Genomic DNA, 20,917 nt, shown 5'->3' with positions numbered 1-20,917 from the left:
CTAACCAAAAAGGCAAAGAATCTGTACTCAGAAAACTATAAAATACTCATGCAAGAAATTGAGGAAGACACAAAGAAATGGAAAAACGTTCCATGCTCATGGATTGGAAGAACAAATATTGTGAAGATGTCAATGCTACCTAGAGCAATCTACACATTCAGTGCAATCCCTATCAAAATACTATCCACTTTTTTCAAAGAAATGGAACAAATAATCCTAAAATTTGTATGGAACCAGAAAAGACCCTGAATAGCCAGAGGAATGTTGAAAAAGAAAAGCAAAGCTGGTGGCATCACAATTCCGGACTTCCAGCGCTATTACAAAGCTGTCATCATCAAGACAGTATGGTACTGGCATAAAAACAGACACATAGATCAATGGAACAGAATAGAGAGCCCAGAAATGGACCCTCAACTCTATGGTCAACTCATCTTTGACAAAGCAGGAAAGAATGTCCAATGGAACAAAGACAGTCTCTTCAACAAATGGTGTTGGGAAAATTGGACAGCTACATGCAGAAGAATGAAACTGGACCATTTCCTTACACCACACACAAAAATAGACTCCAAATGGTTGAAAGACCTCAATGTGAGACAGGAGTCCATCCAAATCCTAAAGGAGAACACAGGCAGCAACCTCTTCAACCTTAGCCGCAGCAATTTCTTCCTAGAAACATCTCCAAAGGCAAGGGAAGCAAGGGCAAAAATGAACTATTGGGACTTCATCAAGATAAAAAGCTTTTGCACAGCAAAAGAAACAGTCAACAAAACCAAAAGACAACCGACAGAATGGGAGAAGATATTTGCAAATGACATATCAGATAAAGGGCTAGTATCCAAAATCTATAAAGAACTCATCAAACTCAACACCCAAAGAACAAAGAATCCAATCAAGAAATGGGCAGAAGACATGAACAGACATTTTTCCAAAGATGACATCCAAATGGCCAACAGACACATGAGAAAGTGCTCAACATCACTCGGCATCAGGGAAATCCAAATCAAAACCTCAATGAGATATCACCCCATACCAGTCAGAATGGCTAAAATTAACAAGTCAGGAAACGACAGATGTTGGCGGGGATGCGGAGAAAGGGGAACCTTCCTACACTGTTGGTGGGAATGCAAGCTGGTGCAGCCACTCTGGAAAACAGTATGGAGTTTCTTCAAAAAGTTGAAAATAGAGCTACCATATGATCCAGCAATTGCACTACTGGGTATTTACCCCAAAGATACACATGTAGGGATCCAAAGGGGTACGTGCACCCCGATGTTTATAGCAACAATGTCCACAATAGCCAAACTGTGGAAAGAGCCAAGATGTCCATTGACAGATGAATGGATAAAGAAGATGTTGTATATATATACAATGGAATATTATGCAGCCATCAAAAGGAATGAGATCTTGCCATTTGCAACGACGTGGATGGAACTGGAGGGTGTTATGCTGAGCAAAATAAGTCAATCAGAGAAAGACATGTATCATATGACCTCACTGATATGAGGAATTCTTAATCTCAGGAAACAAACTGAGGGTTGCTGGAGTGGTGGAGGGTGGGAGGGATGGGGCGGCTGGGTGATAGACATTGGGGAGGGTATGTGCTATGGTGAGCGCTGTGAATTGTGTAAGACAGTTGAATCACAGATCTGTACCTCTGAAACAAATAATACAATATATGTTAAAAAAAAAAAAAAAAGAAGAAGCTAGCAGGAGGGGAAGAATGAAGGGGGGGAATCAGAGGGGGAGATGAACCATGAGAGATGATGGACTCTGAAAAACAAACTGAGGATTCTAGAGGGGATGGGGGTGGGAGGATGGGTTAGCCTGGTGATGGGTATTAAAGAGGGCACGTTCTGCATGGAGCACTGGGTGTTATACAGAAACAATGAATCATGGAACACTACATCAAAAACTAATGATGTAATGTATGGTGATTAACATAACAATAAAATTAAAAAAAAAATGTCACTGCAAAAAAAAATACCCAACTAATAACAAACAATGCTTCCACAAATATCCTTGTGGATGCAACCTTATGGACATGGGTGGGAATTTCTTTTGGATAAATACTCAGATGTGGAATAGATGGATCATAGGGTATGCACAGACTTAATTTGGTTAAGTGCCAGATCTCTCTCCAGAATGACTGTGCTGGTAGAATACACTTGAATCAGCAGTTCACGAAGACCAATGTTCCCCAATTTTTCTAATTTAACAGGTATAAAGTGAACTCACTGTTTTGTTTTCTAATTTATATTTAAAGTGAGTCTCCTGCAGATAGCATATAGTTGGGTCTTATATTTTTCTTTAGTTGACAATCTCTGCCTTTTAATTTGAATTCTCAAGTTATATTAGATGTAATTCTGAATATTGACCAGGTTTGTGTCTCCCATCTTGTTATAAGCCTTCTAATTGTTCCATATGTTGTTTGATCCCTTTTTCTTCTTTTTCTGCCTTCTTTTGGATTACCTGAATATTTTTATAATTCCATTTATCTCCACTATTAACTTATTAGCTCTTTTTTAAAAATGGTTGCTCTAGAGTCTCCCTGATGTATGTTTAACTCAAAGCAGGCTATTGTCAAATAACGTCATATTCCAAATATTATTATGAAATCCTTCCATTTTTCCATCAGGTAGCTATTTGGCAGCTAGTCTATGGGTCAGTCTGGGTATTTTGTCCTTGAGCAGGCCAACTATTGGTATCTAGTAACCTCATTGGTTTATGGATTCTCCAGAAGAATTTGGGAGTTTACATACAACAGCTGTTTCTGTGTAATGTCTGCTTGGGTCATTCTGTTAGCTCTACTCTTAGTTAGGTCAGGGAGGTACCACTTTGCTCAGAAGAATTTCTCAACTCCCACGTTTGGTCAAGTATGCTCCAAATGGAGCAGGTTTGGCCAGAAGGGGTTAGTCTCTTCTTGACACATTCTTATGGATGTCAGTTTGGGATAATGGAATGGCTGTGGAGTAACATCCTTGGCCATCAGGCAGTGGGGAAGGACACAAAAGTATGAGGACAACCATAAATATTAAGAGAAAGTCAGGAACCTAAGGTTTGGCAAGAAAAGTAGCTTCCCTAAGTTTAAATAAGCCATTTTCTGTGTGCCTTATTGGAATAGTTTTTATTTGGTTCATCATCAGAACTAACTTATGGATCAGCATTTGAAACTTCTCATCAGAGTAGAATTTTTGTAGAAATCAGTAAAATCTAATGTCTTAGATCCTTTTTGGTAAGTTTTAATGTTAGGCTTTGTCTTAAATACTCAGGAAGGCTGAAAATAAATTCAACGATTGGAAATTTATAGTAGTGCCCGTGCTAAAAAGGGAAGGAAGGAAGGAAAAAAAGGAGTTGAGATAACAAATAAAACATAAGCTCAAATGTGAATCTTGTATTCTGATTATGAATCTTGATTTGAAGGCCTTGGCAGGATGCTGTCATCTTGATTAGCATATTCTTGAATTACAAAATTCACAGGAAGCTGTCTCCTTTGCTGGTGGTCTGTTTCTGGGGCATTTTAGTTGGCCTTGGGGTCGCGTCTCTAGCCAGTTTGTATGGCCAGGTTGTAGAATCTTAAGTTCTTCTCTCTCCTTCTCCTCTCTGTGGTATATATAACATGAAATTTATCATTTTAGCCATTTTTATGTGTACTTTTCAGTGGCATTAAGTACAGTCACATTGTTGGGCAACCATCTCTACCATCTGTCTCCAAAACTTTTTCATCTTTCCATACTGAAACTCCATACCCATTAAATGCTAACTCCCCATCCTCTCATTCCTCCCCAGTGCCTTGCAACCACCATTCTACTTTCTGCTTCTGTGAATTTGACTACACTAGGAACCTCCTATAGATGGAATCATATAGTATTTGTCTTTTGTGACTAGCTTATTTCACTTAGCAGAACGTCCTCAAGGTTCATCCAAGCTGTAGTACTTCTAGACTAGCTAGTCTGTAGAGGTGTATTGCTGGTGTCCCTTTTGGATATGTGGCTGGCACCTGCTGTATATAATGAACTACATAAATAAGTTACATAATAATACTCAATGAGATCAAGATATCTCAAGTTGCCTTTTTCTTCTTAGAGCTTTAGGAATGATGTGGGCTTTTCAGTTTAACGAGTCCTTTGCATACATTAAAAAAATTATCTATAAAGTAAGTTTTCATCATTATTGATATATTAAAGATATTTCTGGGCAGGAAAACAAAATCCATTAAGTTTTTGTATCAGCATGTAAGTCTTTTGGTAAGAGACTACTTCAATTCAACCAGAATATTTATTGATAAATAATGATTAAAAGATATATCAAAGCTTGAAATAATAAAATGAAATTTGTGAATGTTCAAGTGATTCTTTAGATAGGTTTCAGTTCTTGCTTACAGCTTCAGTTTTTTAGGGGTTTATAAAAATTATGAATAAGGCAAGATTCTGACAATAATTAAGGTTTTTTTTTTTTCTTACAGAATCTAGAGTAAGTAACTGCCTTTCTATTGACTATAAAGCTTTAGTTCCTGTTTGGTACAAACCAGTAGGAGATAAATAATGCATTTTCTTCATCGGTTTTAAGCTTAAAAATGAGATTTTTTGGCGATGGTGGATTATCTTCAATAATTTTATTTGATTTCACAGAGAAATTGGGAAAATCCTTTATTTTCATAGCATGGCAACTTCATATACAACTTTGAAGACACAATATCTACTATTAAGTATAGATGTTAATTCTTAAGACTCTGATTATGTGGCATGCATGAGTATCAGATAACTGTATCTGAACAGAAGTGTTTATGAATAGTGAAAGAGGTTTAGCATCGTTACAAATTGTCAGAGGTTGGGAGTTGCGGTAGTATCTGTTAAGGAAGGGAAAGATCTATTTAGGATCTGACTTCCAAGAGAGGGCTTTTGAAATCTTCATTTATAGCAACCAACTTCTGTATCCTTCTGAGAGAGAGAAGATTAAAAGGCAGAGCAGTGAGACCTATCTAGTTATGTTTGTCCATGAGTACTAATTATCTGTCATCTTGCCAAATTTATCTCGGCAAAAATAGACCTCATTATCATTTAAAGGCATTTTCATCCTTTAATCTGCTAATTGATGACCATTCTATAGTTTTTGTAAAAAAAGAAGGGGAAATTAAAATGATGTTTAGTGACCAATGTGTTACACTTTATCTTAGGTTACAAAACACAAAATTCGAAATTTTAAAGATTTTATTGGCTTTATTCAACTATTCTTGAGTCAGGCAGCATCCAATCTAGCAGAGAGCCAAGTAGCTGCACAAGATGAAAAAACTTTTATAGGCAGAAGGGAACAGGAACAGGAAAGTTGTACTAGGCAAAAAAGTGGATTGGTTGGGGATGGCAGGGGTGTGTGAGGCCGATTACCTAACTGGTGCTGATCAGATGATTTTTTTTTTTTTAGATTTTATTTATTTATTTGCTAGAGAGAGCATAGGCAAGAGAGAGTGAGCGAGAGTACAAGCAGGGGGAGCCGCAGGCAGAGGGAGAGGTAGGCTCCCTGCTGAGCAAGGAGCCCTATGCAGGACTAGGTCCCAGGACCCTGGGATCATGACCTGAGCTGAAGGCAGCCGCTTAACTGACTGAGCCACCCAGGTGTCCCTGATCAGATGATTCTTGATTGACCAGTTTAAGATTTCATTTCTGAGAGAACTAAAACTATAATTAAGTTCTGTTTTAGTGAGGTGAGTCTTGGCATCAGAGACTCCATTTTGGGCCGGTTGTCTTTGTTTTAACACTTACTTGGAAAATTTCTGAGTATTCAAAGATAATTCAAGAATTAACTCAATTTAATATTAGTTTAAGGTTTTACAAGTAAGCACTTGGGTATTACAATTTATGCTGACATATTAAGTCTGTATGATTTATAGCATTGTAAGGATCCTTCTTATAAAGAATTATCTATTATAGTTTAATCTAGTTTGACACATAATTTTAATATTTTATAATCTTATATGAATTAGCTTATTTGACCATTAAAATCAGTAGAGGAAATTTAGAAAGCTCAAATTAATTATCCTTTTTATTAGAAAATAAATCCAAGAAAATATACTAAATTAGTTTTGTACTAGTAAAATCAGAAAAAAGATAGGTATTTCTGAGCCAAAAGTATTAAACCAGTCTAATTTATCCAAGGAATCATCTTGATTATTATATAAAGCTTTTCCTTATATAACTATGTGTCAGATATTAAAATTTTTAAGTTGCTTAAAAATAATTTTTGCTTTTGACATGTTTCCGAGTAACCAACTAGTTAACTGTTGAACTCATAGTTAGACTTTTTAAAAAACTTTTCCTGTTATTGCTTTATCAAAATATTTGTTTCTTAGGCTCAGTTCATTTAAAGCATAAAAAAGAAAAAAAAAATCCCTGGAAATCTTTGAGTTTCTCTTGATGTTTATATAAATATTTCATATATTAATATTGTTTCTATTGGATAACTAGAATAAGAACTTGCTCCATTAAATTTTAATAAATCTTGTAATTTGATTTATTTTTCCTAGAGGTAGTTAAGATATGTATTTGCCTGAAAAATTGCATTTATAAAATGGGAAATTTTATCAACTCTTGTGCAAGTTGCGATGGTGATAAAGCAGCAGAATAGAAACAGAGATGTTGGTATTTATAAGAATATTGATCCATGGAAGAAACAAAGACATGTGATTATATATCATCAGGACCCTCAGGGAAAAATTATTCTTGAAATGTAAGTAATTTTATGAGTTTCTTCTGAATATAGCAGCATAATCTGTCCTTTTTTCAGCCTTTATGGCCCTTACAATAACAATCTCCTTTCTTTAGTGTCTTGTGTAGGACAACACCAAAACAAAAGGGTCCAGGTAATTGCAGCAGGAATAATGGTCCTTATGCTTCTGCTAAGCCACTCTTTAGCCTGTAGCTGTACCTTGATGAGATGAGACAGCCTCATGCCTCATTAGAACCTGGGAGGAGATAAGACACTGCCTCATTTCAGCCTCCTTGGTAGATAGGGAAGTGAGTGACAAATGGCCTTATAGCAGTTCCTCACAAGCCTCCTATGCACTCACGTTTTAGGAGGATCCCGGATGTTCAGCCAAGACTTGGATCAGCTGCGGTTCAAGCTTTGTCTCTGTGGCCTATGTGGATACATGCAAGGTCAATGGGTATCAGCACTCAGCTGTTCTTTTACATTACGTAGTAAAAAAACTGTCTTCGGGGACTTCTTCTGAGGGATATATGAAGTATTCCAAAGGGATCTACTACCAGGTTAGAATGCAGTTTCCTGTTAAAAGAGTCTGGGAATAGAGGTGGAAAATGATGGCGCTAATATACTTAGATACAACTGTGACACCTATGCATAAGGGCAGACCTCTTCATTCCACAAACTTCTGAAGAATGCTCCTGGAATTCTGGATGTCATCTGTGCATTTGGAGTCTCTATTCCTTTGGTTCTGCCTCTTAGACTCTCAAGCACCCAAGGCCATTGTAGGCAAAACCCTGTTGCTGTCTTCCTTGCAGTTGGCTGGTAGAATCTACGTGCTGTTCTTGTTTCTTAGCCTTCTATAGTTGGTCCTGGTGTTTAAATTTCCTTTCAGAGCTCCTTGCCCAGATGGTCCAGAGTTGGCAAGAGATGTGGTTTATGGTTTCAATGATGACATTCACATATTTGGCTTCTTTGTCTCTCCCAGGGAGATGTTAGAAGATAATATGAGTTTATACATGACATAGTCATATACGGGAAGAAAAATCTCTTCCTCTACCCACCTTAGATTCTCTGGCCAGGGCATGCAAACTGGACAAAGGACAGAATAACAAGAAAAAAATGAACAGAAGTTTATTCATGTGTATTGTGCAAGTAACACATGGGAGTACCCAGAGATAAGCAACGCAAAGGCTTGGTTAGAATTGGGGCTTATATTGCTTCTTTGCAAAGGAACAATACATTTTTAGAGAAGTGACATGACAAAGGGAAAGAATCTTGAGTCTCTGGGGGGCAGCACATTGTGGAATGGCAAATATAGGGGAGACTAATGAAAGGTAAATGCTAGTCGGTAAGTGTTATGTGGATTCCTCTGGTGCCATCTCCAGGCCGATAAGGGTCTAAAGTTGTCTCTAGTGATTAACTCTGGGGTTTTTTTGGTAGAGAGGGAGGACACATTCCTAAATTGATGTCTCCCTTTAGGGAGCGGGAGGGCAGAGAGTTTTCCTCGTATCTGTTTCTTCTCAGTTGCCTTCAGCTCAAAATAATTCTTAGTCAAAGTGGCATCCTTTGGAGTAACAAATTCTGGTGTCCTAGAGTCATAATACACTGGTCCTTATAGAGCCATGGAACCCCTTTAATCTTGATATGTCCCCCTATTTCCTCCTTCTATTGTCAACTTCTCCTCCCCTGCCCCACTCCATAGTTTTATCCTGGAAGTAAATGCCGGAATTGGCTTTGTGCTTTTCTTTCTTTCTTTCTTTTTGATCCTATCTATTGTGTGGTTCTTTAAAGTTACCCCAGGCTGTGATCGGGTTTCTCTCTCTGGTCTCAATATTGTGTTACTATCTGCCCTTTCCTGGAATAGTATTCACTTTGATTAGAAAGAAGGGGGTTTCAGTGTGAAGAACAAACATAGCTATTGTCTGCCCCTCAGAACCATGTGTTTGGAGGGAACGGCTCTAATGGAATGTGAGGTCATTGGAACCTCCAGATTGTTGTTTTGTTCTGTTTTGTTTTATTGACTCTAAGTTTGAAGCATATCTGAAATTGCTGTTATTTTTTGCAGCAGTTGCTTTGTGCAAGTACTTTGGGCTACAGTTTTCTGTTCTTACTTCTTTGTCAATCCAATTACTTTTGCTTTCTCTCCTTAAGGATTTTTCCTTTACTGATGGTACTGTGTCTTTATTCTAGGGATGCTGTGGATTTGGTCTATCTAACTTGCTCTCTGCTTAGTTATTTCAATAAATTTGGGGCAGGAAGGAAATTAGATTACTGGTTTAATCTAATCTTTCAGTTTGCTTCTATTTCTTAATAGCAGTCTGTTATTTATCAGAACAAATTTCTCTTGACTCATGCTGTGGAAATAATTTAAAATTTCTGTTTCCTGCATTAACGCATTTTCATTGGGTTTCATTTCCCCCATGTGCCCTAAACTAAAATACTAAAAGCATGAAACCTGTTACCAGTTTAACAATCTGAGGGAAGATAAAATGCAAAAGAAAAAGTATGGATGAACTATAAAGATGGGTGGTTTACTTTAAGTGCTATAAAAAATGAGCCTAAATGGATTAGTTTTAATTCATGTACAATGAGCTGAAATTATGGCATTAGGAATAAGCACATCGTAACATCTAGCAAGAAAGACTCTTGTAATAGCAGGGTTCCTCAACCTTGGCACTACTGACATTTTAGCTCAAGTAATTCTTTGTTGTGGGGTTGTCCTACCCATTGTAGGATTTTTAGCAGCATCCTTAGCCTCCACCTACTAAATAGTTTCACCTCCATTCACCTCCTACTAGTTGTGAGAACTATAAATGTCTCCAGATGCTCCCTAGGGGGAGGATGGGATGAAACTGCCTCCAGTTATGAACCTCTGTGTTAAAAGAAAGAACTACTATTCAAAATACATTTTCTAATACTAGATGATAAAAATGTGTAACACAGAATTATATGTCCATTATATCCAACTCAGTACATTAAAATAGAATGTATCTTGTCACAATCCCATGAAATATTTAAAACATTGATTGATGATAACTGAGCTCAGCACGATTAAAAGTGGAATATAAAAGCTAGGGAAAAAAAGCTCTAACACTAGAAATTAAAATAAGACAGGAACTCTTATAAACCAGGATAAATCAAAGAAGAAAGCAAAACCAAAATTCAGAACGTCTAGAAAAATAGCAAAATTGATTTATCAAATTTTAACTAAGGCAGTTGCTCAGAGTAAAATTCATTATATTTAATGTTTATATTACTAACCAAGATAAACTAAAAAAAAAATCAATGAAATAGGTATTCAACTTAAGAAGTTAGAAGTGTATGGACAAGGTAAGAAAAATAGACAAGAGATCAGTAAAAAAAAAAAATAAGAGATTAATGAATTAAGAAACTGAAAAACAGCAGAACTAATTCATGAATTTTCTTTTCCTTTGGGAGATTTGCTCTAAGTGAAATCCAGAAGAAAGCAGAAATAACTTGATAGACTACTAACTAGGTAATAGGAAAAGTAAAAAAAGATAGACATACAAAATAAGAATGGAAAGGGGGAAGTAAGCACAGGTTTTGGAAAGTTAAAGGGATTGGAAGAGTCCAAGAGTGTAAAGGCAGAGAGTTCAGGGACTTTTGTTTACTGATGTATCCCAACTGCCTAGGATGGAGCCCAAAGAGTGGCACACAAAAACCTTTGTTGACTAAATGAACAAATATATTTACACTTGCTAAATTATATGACACTGATAAATTTTGAGAAGACGAATTTGCAGTTGATCCTAGAAGAAATAGAAAATGTTCAGTCTCTTTATTGACAGAGCTGAAATTCTCAGGTAAATTCCAACACTTGAGGAACAAATAATTTTTTTATTTCTATTTTTATTTATTTTTTAAAGTTTTATTTAAATCCTAGTTAGTTAACATAGTGTTATCTTAGTTTCAGGTGTACAATATAAGTGATTCAACACTTCCATACAACACCTAGTGCTCATCACAAGAAGGGCCCTCCTTCATCCCCATCACCTATTTCACCCATCCCCCCACTCACCTCCCCTCTGGTAACCATCAGGTTGTTCTCTATAATTAAGAGTCTGTTTCTTGGTTTGTCTCTCTTTTTCCCTTTGCTCCTTTGTTTTGTTTCTTAAATTCCACATGAGTGAAATCACATGCTATTTGTATTTCTCTAACTTATTTCACTTCGCATTATACTCTCTAGCTCCATCCATGTTTTGGCAAATGGCAAGATTTCATTCTTTGAATAATAGTTCATTGTATATGTATACCACATCTCTATCTGTTCATCAGTTGATGGACACTACAACTGCTTCCATATCTTGGCTATTGTAATAATGCTTCTATAAACATAGGGGTGCATGTATCCGTTTGAATTAGTGTTTTTGTGTTCTTTGGGTAAATACCCAGTAGTGGGATTGCTGGATTGTAGGGTAGTTCTATTTATAACTTTCTGAGGGAACTCCATACTATTTTCCACAGTGGCTGTCCCAATTTGTATTTATTTAAATTCCAATTAGTTAATACCCAGTGTCACATTAGTTTCAGGTATAGAATTTAGTGATTCATCACTTACATACAACACCCAGTGCTCATCACAACAAGTGCCCTCCTTAATGCCCATCACCCATTTAACCCATGCTCCTACCATCTCTCCTCCATTAACCCTATTTGTTCTCTATAGTTAAAAGTGTTTCCTGGTTTGCCTTTCTCTCCCCCCACCCTGCCATGTTCATTTGTTTTGTTTCTTAAATTCCACATATAAGTGAAATCATATAGTACTTGTTTTCTCTGACTGACTTATTTCTCTTAGAATACTTTCTAGTTCAATCTATGTTGTTGCAAATGGCAAGATTTCATTCCTTTTTATGGCTGAGAAATAGTCCATTGTGTGTGTGTATATATATATATACACACACACACACACACACCACATCTTCTTTTACCATTCATCAGTTGATGGACGTTCGGGCTCTCCATAATTTGGTTATTGCTTTTTTTGGGGGGCGGTTGGCTATTGATAATGCTGCAATAAATATGGCCTTTATGATATTGAGGTGTGTTCCCTCTAGCCCTACTTTGTTGAGGGTTTTTATCCAGAATGGATGCTGTACTTTATCACGTGCTTTTTCTGCATCTATCAAGAGGATCGTATGGTTCTTATCCTTCCTTTTATTAATGTGGTGTATCATTTTGATTGATTTGCGAATATTCAACTACACTTGCAGCCCAGGAACAAATCCCACTCAGCTGTGGTGAATGATTCTGTTGGATTCAATTTTTGCATTCATGTTCATCAGGGATATTGGCCTGTAGTTCTCTTTTTTAGTGGAGTCTTTGGTTTTGGAATCAGGATAATGTTGGCCTCATAGAATGAATTCGGAAGTTTTCCTTCCATTTCTATATTTTGGAATGGTTTGAGAATGATAGGTATTAACTCTTCTTTACATGTTTGATAGAATTCCCCTGTGAAGCCATCTGATACTGGACTTCGGTTTGTTGCGAGATTTTTGATTACTGATTCAATTTCTTTGCTGGTTATCAATCCGTTCAAGTTTTCTATTTCTTCCTGTTTCAGTTTTGGTAGTTTATATGTTTCTAGGAATTTATCCATTTCTTCCACGTTGTTTAATTTGTTGGCAGATAGTTTTCATAACATTTTCTTTATTTTAAAGATTTTATTTATTAGAGAGAGCATGCACAAACAGGTGGAGACACAGGCAGAAGGAGAGGTAGAGGTAGAAGCAGCCTCCTGGCTGAGCAGGGAGCTTGTCTTGGGGCTCCTACTGAGCCACCCACATGCCCCAGTTTTCATGATGTTATCTTATAATTATTTGTACTTCTGTGGTGTTGGTTGTTATTTCTCCTCTCTCATTTGTGGTTTTATTTATTTGGGTACCTTCTCTTTTTTATTGATTAGTCTGGCTAGGAGTATATAAATTTTACTAATTTTTCCAAAGAACCAGCTCTTGGTTTCATTGATCTGTTCTACTGGTTTTTTATTTGTTTGTTTCTGTATCATTTTTTTTTCCTGCTCGAATCTTTATTATTTCCCTTCTGCTGGCTTTAGTCTTAGTTTGCTTTTCTTTTTCTAGCTTCTTTAGGTGTAAAGTTAGGTTGTTTATATGAGATTTTTCTTGCTTCTTGAGGTAGGCCTGTATTGCCATATACTTCCCTCTTAGGACTGCTTTTGCTGTTTTCCAAAGGTTTTGGACCATCATGTTCCTGTTTTCATTTGTTTCCATGTATTTTTTTTTTTTTAATTTTCTTTAATTACCTAGTTGACTCATTCATTCTTAGTAGGATGTTCTTTAACCTCCAAGTATTTGTGGTCTTTCCAATTTTTTTCTTGTGGTTGACTTCAAATTTCATAGTGTTGTGGTCAGAAAAGTTGCATGGTATGGTCTTAATCTTTTTGTACTTGTTAAGACCTGATTTGTGACCTAGTACATGACCTATTCTGGAGAACGTCCCATGTGCACGTGAAAAGAATGTGTATTTTGCTGCTTTAGGAGAGAGTGTTCTAAATATATCCGTTAAGCCTATTTGGTCCAGTGTGTCATTCAAAGCCATTGTTTCCTTGCTGATTGTCTGCTTAGATGATCTGTCCATTGATGTAAATGGTGTGTTAAAGTCTCCTACTGTTATTGTATTATTATCAGTGAGTTCTTTTATGTTTGTTATTGTTTTATATAAGGAACAAATAATTTAAAGCATCACTCTGAATCTCTGTCTTGATCTGTACATGGTGTCCTCCCTATATGTTGTTAGTGTCCAAATTTCCCCTCTTTATAAGGCACCAGTCTTACTGGATTAGGAACCACCTTACTCCATTATGACCCCATCTTAACGAATTATATATGCAATGACCTGCAGTGACCCTATTTCCAAATAAGGTCACATTCTGAGGTGCTAGGGGCTAGCTAGGACTTTAAGGTTTGAATTTGGGGGAGGGAGGACATAATTCATCCCAAAATAGATGGGAAGCTTGTGAGGGGTGTGAGCAGAGGTGAAATGCAGAAGCTCATATCAGACTGTCACTCTTTCCTGGACTTCCTGTTTTCTGTCTTCAACTCTTCCCCGTCATCTCTGTATAACTAAGATAGGCTTCCCCTCCTCTAGTCTTTAGAAATATTCTTCCCCTTAAAAATGGTAGGACTCTTTCCCAATGACTGTCTTTTAAAAATGGTTTGAAATGTATGGTCCCTCCTCCACACCAGCCCCCTGAAATATGTTGAAGAAGTTTGATAACAGGAACAGGGCTTAAGTTTCTGTTCTTATACTATGATACCCCCTTTTCTTCCCTTTTACCAGTGCTAAATGTACAGTAAGAACTTAATCAAAAGTCTTTTAATTGAATTGAATTCAGATTATTCTTCCCCTCCCCCTACCTTTAGCAACAAAATGGAGATTCAAGTGGTTCAATAAATCATCACATTTTATTATTTCTTGTAAACAAAATATTTTCCAGAGAACAGCATTACATTAGCATCAGTGGATACAGTGAGATCAAGTTTTCTTAAAGTGCTGATTTCTCAGAAATGTATGTTTTCAGGTCATTGAAGATTATCTGTAAGCAATTGGTCTTGGAAAGACATAATTTTTGAAGAACTCTCTTGCCCAATGAAAATGACTTAATATGAATGAAAAAAAATACATTGCTCCAGTTGAATTGACAATTGGTATATCTCTACTGAATAATTCTAATAATGTTCTTACTTAAAAATTAAAAATTTACATATAGTAATATTACCAGTGTTCTTTCAAACTTGCTACTTTCTTGAAATTCACATAGTTATCCCAATAACACTTTCAAAGTCCTAAGTATAATAATTTTATGAAGCCTCTTTTTAATTTTAATTTTATTATTTTTTAAAGATTTTATTTTTAAGTAATCTCTACACCCAGCATGAGGCTTGAACTCACAATCCTGAGATTAAGAGTCACATGCTCCACCAAGTTAGCCAACTAGGGACCCCTAAAGCCTCCTTTTTAAATGCCTTCTTTTAAAATAGTCATCTTTGGGGGCACCTGGGTGGCTCAGTCAGTTGAACATCTGACTTGATTTCAGCTCAGTTCTTGATCTTAGGGTCATGAGTTCTGGTTTCCCAGCATGGAGCCTACTTAAAAAAAATAGTCATCTTTGGATTATTTTATGATTCAGGGTTTTGTGTCTGTTGATTGTCTCAAGCTACTTCACATAATGGTGGATGTATGATGAGTAGGGCAAGAGTGATAGGCAGTGTAAGAATGGATCACCAGTTATGTTCATTCTCAGGCCCTTGAAAGCATGCAAGAGAGAACCAGCAATTAGCCATCCCTCAAACTAGGTAAAAGCTAAATGAACCCACATTGGATGGAAACAAACAACAACCAAATCATTATGTCTTTGCTGATCACTGTGGTGTTTAATTAGCTCTATTTTAAGACTTTTCTATGCTTAGCCCTTTCTCTTTACACAAGGTGCAGCAAATCACTTCCTTATTAATAATGCATGTGTGGATCTTATCTTGGCTGTGTCTGTGTTACAGTCAATGGTCCAGATCATCAAAGTCACTGCCAACAGTGGCATGCACTAGCTCACCACCCTCTTTGTTGCCCTGTTAACTGCTAAAGTAAGGAACTCAGACTACCAATGGCAGTGAGTTATTTATCTCCATATATTGCCTTTGCAGTCTTTTCTAAAGCCTAATGTTTGTCTGTCTGGGACCCAAAAGACCTTGATCCAATAAAATATTAGCTTATAGTTTCCAAACAATTATTTCAACAGATTTAAACATATTTTTTTTCTTCATATACCTAAGCCAAAGTCATTTATACTGCACAAAACTTAAGCGTGTTAACATCACCAATTTATCTAAAGATAGTAAAACTTTTAAAATTTCTTCCTCTGGGGGAACCACCCAGCCCAAGGTTCTGGCATGCATGGGAGGGAAAAATCAGTTCCGGAGCATTATGAAGTCAGTATTCATCATGAAATGGGTATTCGGGATGATCACACCACCTGTCAAAACAATTCCCCAAAGGGAAAAATTTCACTGCAAATGTTGCACAGCTGTACGTATTACTAGCCTCCTTCAACAATTTCACTGATCCTTCCCTCTCTCCCTTATTCATTCCCTCTCTGTTTCTCACCCAATCTCTTCTGTTTTCCCTCAAGCCAGCATCTTTTACTAAAGCCCTGGACAGCACCCTCGGGTAAGAGTGTGTGTGTGTGTGTGTGTGTGTGTGTGTGTGTGTGTGTGTGTGTTGGAAGGTCTCTCTGTGTTGACATTTTGCTCAGAACGAAAGCACATGAGGTGAGAGCAATGCCTGTTTGTGGTTTTTCATACCCTTTCTCAATTCCTTCCTCCCTTCTGCTGTTTTGACACAGGCTGCCTTCCATGTCAACGATCCACATAAGCATTTCTCTTCAAATTTCTATTACCCATCATTATCACTCTCTTCTCAGAGTTTTTACCTGCCCTTCTCACTGGACCTCCTGAGAATTGAAAGTTTGAGATCTAGAAAGGTGATCAGTGAAGTAAGTTTCCACAATAATGATGATGATAATGAACCTATCCCTTAAACAACAGTGATGGAAGTCAATAAGAAAGGATTGGCGTGTCTTGTACCTGCCATGGACCATGTCTAAGATTCAGTTCTCTGCAAATATTAATGAGCTTTAAATTAAAATACAAAATAAATAAAGGCTCTTCAATGTCAAAGATCAACTGGATGAAAAACAGAGAATGGTACCTTTTTTTTTTTTTTTGATAAATGAAGCCTACTGTTTGTTTCTCCTTGCTGATTTTTCTAGTTATTTCCTATGAGTTATTTTCCCAGTGTTGTGGGAATTAGGTATTAAATATGTCAAATTTCAAACTAAATATTGTCACCAACTAACTGTAAAAAAAAAAATCAGTACATTAGTGGTTTGACTGTCTCTTACTATCTCTTCTTAATTTAATGGTATTTATTCTATAGTAATAGTTCATCTTCAAGAGCTATTAATTAACCAGTAAGTGTTGGTTAGGTCTGTGTTTGTGTTTACCTTTTTGTTTCCAAGGCTAGGTAATACCTTTTGATATCAAATAATGTTTTGCCCTGGAAAATTCACATTAGGAGGCTGTTGTATTAATTCAGAAATTGATTTAGAAATTCAATATTAGCATAGTCAGTGTGCTTTTTGACTCATGAGAAATAGTGGGAACAATAAAATAAGTGTTCAAACTATATTAACTACCATAATGAGCATTTTCCAAATGCTCTCTTAGAGAGATTACAAACAGATTACTATCCAGGTGATTTCAAGAACTGGAAATAGTAATGAATAAAAAGAAAAAATGTGTATATATACATTATATATATATATATATGAGAACCATATATATATGAACTATAGTCTTTTGTTATTTTAAAGGCCCTATACTATTTAGAGAATAAAGGGCTACTTCAATTGATTAGCCGAATTTAGCAACATTTTGAAGGAGTGTAAGGAATTTTGCTTGTGGGAAGTCAGCTAATAGGTGAAGTTACAAGCTCCACATCTTACAGGCAAGCATTTGCCTATAACCCTAGGTTCTTAGCTTCTAATGTGGTACTCTTTCTACTATGTTCCCATGTCTCTTTCTTTTTTGTTAATAACTTTGCTCAAAATTGTGCAGCACTTTGATTTTTAGGAAAAAATAAATAGGTTAGAATATTTGTGTTGCTGGTGTATTAACATATATACACTATGACTTAATTCTCATCAGGTATTTAGCCTGCCATTCTCTAACCTAAGTCATGAGATGTCATAAATGCCAGAAATATTTTTAATAAAACTGTAGCTTGTAGAAAGTTCCTGGAATAAATGTAATTTACCCAGACCTGTTTAATACTCAGAACATGCTGCCTACTGGCCTTTACCCTTGTGATTTCTATGGACCTAGTATAATCCAATACCCCTGGGCAGTACTTGGTGAATGGTCCCCCCATACTCACATGAACATCTCCACAAAGCGGACATTTTTATTCAAGCCCTCAATGTCCTTCATTTCTTCTTCAGTGAGAGAGAAGTCAAAGATCTGAAATAACAGAAATAAAAGACATTATTGAAGGTAGAAAATGGGTCAAGCCTGGGATCAGGGAATGGGACCAGCAGCAGGAACCCTTCAAAAATTTATGAGCATTCTTTTTTTTTATGAACATGTTTAAAAGAATTATTCACTGTGACCAAGTGGGATTTATTCCTGGGCTGCAAGGGCAGTTCAATATTCACAAATCAATCAATGTAATGTACCACATTAATAAAAGAAAGGATAAGAACCATATGATCCTTTCAATAGATGCAGAAAAAGCATTTGACAAAGTACAGCATCCATTCTTGATAAAAACCCTCAACAAAATAGGGATAGAGGGAACATACCTCAATATCATAAAGGCCATATACAAAAAACCCACAGCTAATATCATCCTCAATGAGGAAAAACTGAGAGCTTTTCCTCTACAGTCAGGAACAAGACAGGGATGTCCACTCTCATCATTGTTATTTAACATGGTAGTGGAAGTCCTAGCCTCAGCAATCAGATAAAAGGCGCCCAGACTGGCAAGGAAGATCTCAAACTTTCACCATTTACAGACAACATGATACTCTATGTAGAAAACCTGAAAGAATCCACCAAAAAATTGCTAGAACTGATACATGAATTCAGCAAAGTCACAGGATACAAAATCAATGTACAGAAATCTGTTATATTTCTTTTTTCTTTTGATTATATTTTATTTTTAAGATTTTATTTATTTGAGAGAGAGAACATGAGTGGGGGGGAGGAACAGAGGGAGAGGGACAAGCAGACTGCGCTGAGTGAGGAGCCTAATGCCGGCTTGATCTCAGAACCCTGAGATCACGACCTAAGCCCAAACTAAGAGTCAGGCGCTTAACCAACTGAGCCATCCAGGCGCCCCAGAAATCTGTTGCATTTTTATACACCAATAATGTATGTATATATATATATATGTATATATATATACGTATATATATATATACATTATATATGTATAAAATCCTTGATTTTATACATATATAATGCCTTTTAGTTACATTGATTGTTTCCTTCAATGTGCAGAAGTTTTTATCTTGATAAAGTTCCAATAGTTCATTTTTGCTTTTGTTTCCCTTGCCTCTGGCAACATATCTAGAAAGAAGTTGTTATGGCCAATGTCAGAAAGAGAAATCAAGGAATCAATCCCATTTACAATTGCACCCCAAACCATAAGATACCTAGGAATAAACCTAACCAAAGAGCAAAAAGATCTGTAGTCTGAAAACTAGAGAACACTTAAGAAAGAAATTGAAGATGACACAAAGAAATGGGAAAACATTCTGTGCTCATGGATTGGAAGAACAAATATTATTAAAATGTTTAATCCACCCAAAGCAATCTATACATTCAATGCAATCCCTATTAATATATAATTTTCCACAGAACTAGAACAAATAATACTTAAATTTGTATGGAAACACAAAAGACCCCAAATTAAAAAAAAAAAAGATCCTGAATAGCCAAAGCAATCCTGAAAAAGAAAAGCAAAGCTGTGGTCATCACAATTCAGGAATTCAAGATATATTACAAAAGTATAGTGATCAAAACAGTATGGTACTGACACAAAAACAGACACATAGATCAATGGAACAGAATAGAAAACCCAGAAATGAGCCCACAACTATATGGTCAACTAATCTTCAACAAAGCAGGAAAGAATATCCAATGGAAAAAAGATCATCTCTTCAAAAAATGGTGATTTGTTGGACCACTTTCTTACACCATACACAAAATAAATTCAAAATGGATGAAAGACCTAAGTGTGAGACAGGAAACCATCAAAATTTTAGAACACAGGCAGTAACCTTTCTGACATTGGCCATAACAACTTCTTTCTAGATATGTTGCCAGAGGCAAGGGAAACAAAAGCAAAAATGAACTATTGGAACTTTATCAAGATAAAAACTTCTGCACATTGAAGGAAACAATCAATGTAACTAAAAGGCAGCCTATAAAATGGGAGAAGATATTTGCAAATGACATCTGATAAAGGGTTAGTATCCAAAATATATAAAGGCCTCAACACCTAAACAAATAATCCAGTTAAAAAATGGGCAGAAGACAAGAACAGACATTTTTCCAAAGAAGACATACAGATGGCCAACAGACACATGAAAAGATGCTCAACATCACTCATCATCAGGGAAATACAAATCAAAACCACAATGTGATACCACCTCACACCAGTCAGAATGGCTAAAATTAATGAGTCAGGAAACAACAGGTGTTGGCGAGGATGTGGAGAAAGGGGAACCCTCCTACACTGTTGGTGGGAATGCAAGCTGGTGCAGCCACTCTGGAAAACAGTATGAAGGTTCCTCAAAAAGTTGAAAATAGAATTACCCTATGATCCAGCAATTACACTACTAGATACTTACCTAAAGGATATAAAAATACTGATTTGAAGGGATACATGCATCCCGATGTTTATAGGAGCATTATCAACAATAGCCAAGATATGGAAGGAGCCCAAATGTCCATCAACTGATGAATGGAAAAAAAAGATGTGGTATATATATACAATGGAATATTACTCAGCCATAAGAAACAATGAAATCTCTTCTTTTGCTATAACTTGTATGGAGCTAGAGAGTATTATGCTAAGCGAAATAAGTCAGTCAGAGAAAGACAAATACAAAGTGACTTACTCATATGTGGAATTTAAGAAACAAAATAGATGAGTATAGGGGATGGAAAAGAAAAAGAGAGAGGGAAGTAAACCATAAGAGACTCTTTTCCATAGAGAACAAACTGAGGGTTGTTGGAGGGGAGATGGGTGGGGGATGGGCTAAATGGGTGATGGGCATTAAGGAGCGCACTTGTTGTAATGAACACTGGGTGTTATGAGTGATGAATCCCTAAATTCTACTCCTGAAACCAATATTACACCGTATGTTAACTAACTAGAATGTAAATAAAAAATTGATACAAAAAATAATTGTTAGTTTCTTTCAGTTCTGTCAGATATTTATTTTAGTTCTTCATTTATGTTGAAGCTCCATTATTAGTGACATACACATAAAAGATTTTTATGTCAAAAATTTATGAATATTAATGATGTAGTATATGTTGGTTAATTGAATTTAAATAAATAAATTAATTAAAAATAAAAATAAATTAAAAAATAAAATTATGAATATCTGCAAATGTGA

The 20,917-nt window shown here is 36.2% G+C and overlaps 1 protein-coding gene across 2 annotated transcripts in view; it reads right to left on the bottom strand.

The window, feature by feature from the left end:
- Nucleotides 1-15,573: 15,573 nt before the first annotated feature.
- Nucleotides 15,574-20,917, bottom strand: part of AKR1D1 (aldo-keto reductase family 1 member D1) — a 44,904-nt gene continuing 39,560 nt past the window's right edge. For both annotated transcript variants that reach the window (XM_021692811.1, XM_021692812.1), the window contains 2 exons: nt 17,665-17,747; nt 15,574-15,703 (listed from right to left, as the gene is read on the bottom strand). In XM_021692811.1, coding sequence (XP_021548486.1) covers nt 15,661-15,703; nt 17,665-17,747 — 126 coding nt within the window. In that variant the 3' untranslated portion in view covers nt 15,574-15,660. The remainder of the gene's footprint in view (nt 15,704-17,664; nt 17,748-20,917) is intronic.

Source organism: Neomonachus schauinslandi, chromosome 12 (genome assembly GCF_002201575.2).
Source record: "Neomonachus schauinslandi chromosome 12, ASM220157v2, whole genome shotgun sequence".
NCBI lineage: Eukaryota > Metazoa > Chordata > Mammalia > Carnivora > Phocidae > Neomonachus > Neomonachus schauinslandi.
Note: the sequence above shows the minus strand (reverse complement) of the source record. Positions and strands in the feature narration are given on the sequence as shown.